Below are 5,789 nucleotides of genomic sequence, written 5' to 3' on the forward strand. Positions count from 1 at the left end.
CTCTGCCTTTTCCGGTAACAGTCGTTATCAGGAGCAGCTACCTTCTTTCTACCTAGCTAACCCTAATGCCTCCGGCGGTCACTGGGGAAAATTAGCTCCCACTCTGAGCCTCAGGTAAGTTATCACTAAGAGTCTTGACTTCTCATTAGGTTGACCAGTTAACAAGAAATTATTATCACTAACATGGTGACCCCGTGCAGATTATCCATGAATCCCGCACAATGATTGAGTGTCCAGATGCTAATCAAGGTCACATGAAAATAATTAAATTCTAGGAGCACAACTGAATCTTGAACAGAAAATTGGAAACAAAAACTTATCGACTGGGGGCAGAACAGATAGCTCCAGCCCCGAGTTCTGAAGGGAAGAGAAAAGAAAAGCAATCTCCTTAATTGTTTTTTCGAAGTGAACCGACGCTGGCAATCAGAAGCTGGACCTAACATGGCTCCTATACTGTGATGATAATTGGAAGCCATTCATGTTACTGCACTCGATCGGCAGGCAGGCAGGCATCATCTCATGTGGCGTTCAATCACCTGATTATTTGGGAACAGGAAGGAGGCAGCGGTGCCTAACAAACAGATCAAAGGAGAATCCTTTACTTGGTAGGGGACACATGGGGATTTCTTGTGCTGCTCCAATTTGAATCAGGTGCAAGGCTTAAAATAACGGGGTACTACTGGTGCCACCCTAGCTCATACCTCACTTCTTCGCCTTGGAGAAGCGCAGGCACCTATACTTCTCACCGCTGACTGTGATCTCAAGGGCTCCGTCTTGGTTATCCTGATTCGAAGCAGTTCCCATCAGGACACTCTTTTCTTTCTCCAGATTCTCCCTTTCCATTTTCAGTCTTGCCTCTTGCCGCGCAATTTCAGCCTGCAAAAGGAAGATTGCAGCATTCCATGTTAAATGTCCCCAAAGCATGATCAACTATGAAGCAATAATGACATTCCCTAAAGAAACGAAGCAATGATAACATAGGAAATGTTTGAAACCCAAAGGGTCCTTGAGTTAGTCTGTTGGCATCTTTCGATGATTTTAATAGAGAAAATATTTAGTTTACTACACACTATGGTTTGCTCTAATTGGAGATTACCATATCGATTTGATTTATTAGTTTGAAGACCTCACCACCACGTTTCAACTTTAATGAGCTCAGGTTATGATTTAGTTTTGGCTCCTAGGTTATGATCTCTGGAGACAATCTTCTGGTGCGCCCGCAAAGCCACTGTTTGTTCATTATGACTACAACCTGTGAATATGTGCTCAACAAACTATACGGATACTTAATTGGAGAAGCACCAACTAAGCAAGCAAGATAATGATATCAAATTCATTAAGTTCGTAGTCAGCAAGCAACTTAGGAAGATCTGCATCTTATGTTGGCACTTACTAGTTACTCCCTCTGTAAAGAAATATAAGAGCGTTTAGATAGTGATCTAAACACTGTTATATTTCTTTACAGAGGGAGTACCATGGAAAATAATAGCCAAAACAATAACGGCAAGAACAAAATGTATAGCACAATTATGTAATGTGGTTGTCCAACCTAACTTTCTAATTAAATGATTAACTGGTCAGATTCACGAAGAGAGCCTACCAACTGTTAGGGTGTATGAGTCTATGAGATTATGTACCAAAAATGGGATTGGTGTAGCCCAAGAGGGTACACATGTCCATCCCCGCTTTGTCACCTCCCTCCACCTAATCTATCTTGTCACCTCTACCAATCCCACTCCCAGTACACAGGGGAGGTGCTTCATACGTTGCAGTGTCATTTTCTTGTGTCGTGCATCTCACAGTGTAGAGTATTGCCAAAACTAGGACCATATCTAGTGCATTTGTCTCCTAGCTATCAATTTATATCTTTCCTTAGAAGAGTCTCACCAAGACTCAACTACCACGCATTACTTGAATAGGTATATAATTTCTGGACCAAGTAACCATATTTACATGCACAATCATAAAGATCTGACAACTGATAATGAAGTTAGACAATACGAATCAACAAGGTACTACAGAGTACATGCAGCAGAAAAGGAAAACCATGACTTGTAGCACAAAGAATGCTAGTCTGATATGCTCTATTCTAGTCACACAAGACCACCTGAGGACCAATGCTTCTCAGACATATCTTACATTCTTATCTTCACCTGTAAGTCACCTTTCTACGATCGACTATATTCTCTACGTAACTGAAGAGGCCAACTTTATTCCCCTGACGCCCTTGTAAATATACTACAGCGTAAAGCAAGCAATAATCTCTTACATTGCACTTCTGCAGTTTAGCATCACAAGAAACTGAAAGACATTGACACGAAATCATAAGAAAAACTCGCGTTTCGAGCAAGAATTGTGATACAGTGGGAGTATCAAGAGTCAAATAATGAATAGTACACTGAAACACAAACCAGGCTGCCGCTGCAGCATACACATTTCCCCCATTCTCGATCGTGCAAAAGATGATGCAAATTGCTGATCACGGTGGCGAGGGAGGACGGAACCGGGGGGGGGGGGGGGGGGGGGTATGAATTAAGCGAGCCATGAATCGGATTTGGGGACTCGTTACCTCGCGGCGAGAGAGCTCGGCCTTCCACGCGGCCTCCCGCTCGGCGACCTCGCGCTCGCGCTCCTCGATGTAGCTCTGCATCTCGCGCTCCCTCATGACGCGGTCCTGGATGTCCGCGTCCAGCGCCTCCTTGAGTTCCTTCACGAACCTGTCCACCACCGCCTTTATCCGCACCGACATCTTGCCGCGCCTCAACAACCACCACCGCTCCTCCTGGCGCCTCTTGCTACCGGCGCCGGTCACCTGCGGCCTCCACGGACCATGGCTTCTAGGGCTTGCGGGAAGAGGACGCCGGAATTCCTCGTGGGCGCGTTTCTTTCCTTGTTCTGTTTCGGCTTTGCTTGCTTGGATGAGGCGGATGAGCTGGGAAAGAGATACGGCCCAATGGGCTTCTTTATGGCCGCTATTTTGCTCACTTGCCTCTTTCCCTTTCTCCTTTTCTTTTCTTACCTTTTTTTTCTCCTTTATCTTTGTTCTTTTGACTGCTGGTATACATACTACTCCCTCACAAAAAAATTGTATATAGTACTAGTCTTACTCTTCTTTCACAAGATACTAATATAAATGTGGTTAGGCATCTGAGTTGCAAAGAAAATGCTGTAACAACTTGTGATCAAGCCATTAGTCGCCACAGGAGCCTTGCCAGTGTGTGTCAGTGTTAACTTCTCTACCAATAGTCGCCACATGAGCAAACTCCATCCTGGAAATGGTGGAACCGAACCGGATCCCTGATTATGATCACCTTGCCTTCACTCTTGGAGACGAGCTTCACGAACGAGTGGCAGTCACCACAGATCCTGAGGTTCTTCATGATCCTTACAGGCTTCCCCTTCATTGAATTCATCATTGCAAATGCAACAGCAAGTTTCTCGCTGTGATATTTCAGCAGATCTTCCTTCTGCTCACTCTCAAGATCCTGCAGCACAAACTCTGTCAGCGGGACATAACCGAGGTCTGTGACCCTCCTGATTAGTCGGTTCAGTTCCTGAACTATGCCAGCTGAGCATGGGTGTGACAGTTCACCAGCAATGAACACATGGACTTGTTTCCCCAGCTCGATCCAGCTGCGCCCGGGCTCTTTTTTGGCCCCTTGGTTTCTCATCACCTTCCATGACTTCTCGGCATCTAACCATTGTCGCAAATCAGCATATGTATTTGACAACAATATGCGCGCACCTTGGTCTTCCGGCTCAAGTTTAAGGATCTCTCTTGCTGCATATGCTGCAAGGTTAGCGTTTTTGTGCATTCTGCATGCCCCAAGAAGAGTTCTCCATATGACCGAATCCGGCTCAAAGTTCATCTCACTGATGAACTTCACAGCTTCGTCAAGCTTCCCTGTCCGACCAAGGAGATCAACCATGCAGTTGCAATGCTCCCTCTCAGGCTGAATGCCAAAGAGCTTCTCCATGGACCTAAAGTAATACCAGCCATCTTCCACCAAGCCAGCATGACTGCATGCAAACAGAACTCCAACCATTGTTATACGGTTTGGTGTAGGTCCTTCAGATTGCATCAAGTCGAAAGCCTTCAGCGCCTCGGCGCTTCTCCCATTCTGCGCCAAACCAGAGACCATGGTGCTCCATGAGATCACATCCCTACGAGGCATTCTGCTGAACAAGGCGTCTGCCTCCTGCAAGCTCCCACATTTGCAGTACATGTCCAGAAGTGCATTGTGCAGAATCAAGTCCCTCTCATACTTGAGCACATGAGCATGTACCTGCCTTCCCAAGTCGAGCATGACCATCCCGGTGCACGCCCGGAGGACACTGGTCAAGGTACCCTGGTTAGCTGGGAAACCAGACTCCTTCATCCTCATGAACAATTCTACCGCCCCAACACCATCACCGCTCTGTGCGAACCCCGCGATAATCGAATTCCACACAACCAAATCACGGGTGACCATCTCGTCAAAGACCCCGCGCCCGCTGTCCAAATCTCCAAGCTTCATATACGCATCAATCAAGGAGCTCCGCACAAACACATCCGAATCCAGCCCGACCTTAACAATGCTCGCGTGCACAGCAGCGAGCACCCCAGGTGTGCCGCAGGCACCAAGAACACTAGAGTATGTGTAACTGTTGGGAGCCACGTCGTCCCTCTTCATGTCCACAAGAAACCTGAGCGCCTCCTCTTTCCTCCCGCCGGCATTGGCCAGAGCCGCGACGACGGTCGTCCAAGAGACGACGTTCCTGTGAGGCATTCCGCCGAACAGCTCGAGCGCGTCGTGGAGCAAGCCGAATTTGGCGTACATGGAGATGAGGGAGTTGGAGACGAAGAGGCCGGTGTGGGGCGCTTCTCCTCCACTGTTGGCCGTGCGGGAGACATGGTCATGGATGAGGCGGCCGTCGTTGGCCGTGCCGTGGCGGACGCAGAGCTTGATGAGGCGGCAGAGCGAGATGGGGTCCGCGCGGACGCCGGCCGCGGCGAGGTCGGGGAGCAGCGAGAGCGCGGCCGGGAGGGGGCCATCGTCGCAGAGGCGGGAGAAGGTTGCGAGGAGAGGGTGCGGTTGGGAGTGGGAGTGCAGGCAGCGGCGACTCCGGCGAGCTGCGGCGAGACGCTTGCAAGGCAGGCGGTTGAATAGCGATCTCATACCCCGCTAGGCTTAGATCGACTCAGACTGTGGGAGATGGAACCGAATCAACGTAACACAAAGGCAAATTATCAAAAGGGTCACTAAACTACAGTTATTTTATTTTTCTTGATTTGACCTATTAATAACAAAAACAAAACAAAATGAACAGGGTGACCATATGTATGTCCTATTCTCTATTTATTCTAAAACTAACTCCTAATGCAGCTTCAACCACGTCACCTTAAAAAGAAAAGCCATTGAAGAATAACAAGGACCATTCAAGTTTGTTAGAGCATCTTCAACTGATGATGTAAAACTTGATGCCCTAAAAACAATTAGCCAAAGAGAAAGAAGGTTTTTGGACACCGCTTCTGTTGTTGCTTTTTCCAAATAATGTAAAATCGGCGCCCAAAAAATTCAGCTTGGTACTCTCATAGGATTCAACAGTTGGGAGGCCGAAAGGCGAATTTGATGGTTGTCAGGGCATCGACCTCAATTTTGGCCGGCGTAGCTCGCCGGGGTCGAGACGGTCGTCGAGCCGCCTAGGGATGTAGTCGAGAGGGACAAGGGGTCGGAGGGGGGGGGGGGGGGGGGGGCTAGGGGTGCTGCCAACTCCGGTGACGCTGCGCGCCCGAGTGTTGAACAGAG

At 48.2% G+C, this 5,789-nt stretch overlaps 2 protein-coding genes across 2 annotated transcripts; both read right to left on the reverse strand.

The window, feature by feature from the left end:
• Positions 1 to 238: 238 nt before the first annotated feature.
• Positions 239 to 3,202, reverse strand: LOC123167529 (uncharacterized). Its single transcript, XM_044585366.1, has 3 exons — positions 2,570 to 3,202; positions 702 to 876; positions 239 to 571 (listed from the first exon to the last, which is right to left on the reverse strand). The coding sequence occupies exons 1-2, from the start codon at positions 2,747 to 2,749 to the stop codon at positions 703 to 705; spliced, it is 354 nt and encodes a 117-aa protein (XP_044441301.1). The 5' UTR covers positions 2,750 to 3,202; the 3' UTR covers positions 239 to 571; position 702.
• Positions 3,086 to 5,176, reverse strand: LOC123167528 (pentatricopeptide repeat-containing protein At2g03880, mitochondrial). Its single transcript, XM_044585365.1, has one exon. The coding sequence runs from the start codon at positions 5,157 to 5,159 to the stop codon at positions 3,237 to 3,239; it is 1,923 nt and encodes a 640-aa protein (XP_044441300.1). The 5' UTR covers positions 5,160 to 5,176; the 3' UTR covers positions 3,086 to 3,236.
• Positions 5,177 to 5,789: the final 613 nt, after the last annotated feature.

Source organism: Triticum aestivum, chromosome 7D (genome assembly GCF_018294505.1).
Source record: "Triticum aestivum cultivar Chinese Spring chromosome 7D, IWGSC CS RefSeq v2.1, whole genome shotgun sequence".
In the NCBI taxonomy this organism is placed as follows: Eukaryota; Viridiplantae; Streptophyta; class Magnoliopsida; order Poales; family Poaceae; genus Triticum; species Triticum aestivum.

What these genes read in the sequence shown, in the direction of transcription:
- LOC123167529 (XM_044585366.1), bottom strand. Translation starts at nt 2,749, where the DNA reads ATGTCGGTGCGGATAAAGGCGGTGGTGGACAGGTTCGTGAAGGAACTC. An exon ending in CCGAGCTCTCTCGCCGCGAG is followed by an intron (nt 877 to 2,569) that starts GTAACGAGTCCC and finishes TTCCTTTTGCAG; the next exon opens with GCTGAAATTGCGCGGCAAGA.
- LOC123167528 (XM_044585365.1), bottom strand. Translation starts at nt 5,159, where the DNA reads ATGAGATCGCTATTCAACCGCCTGCCTTGCAAGCGTCTCGCCGCAGCT.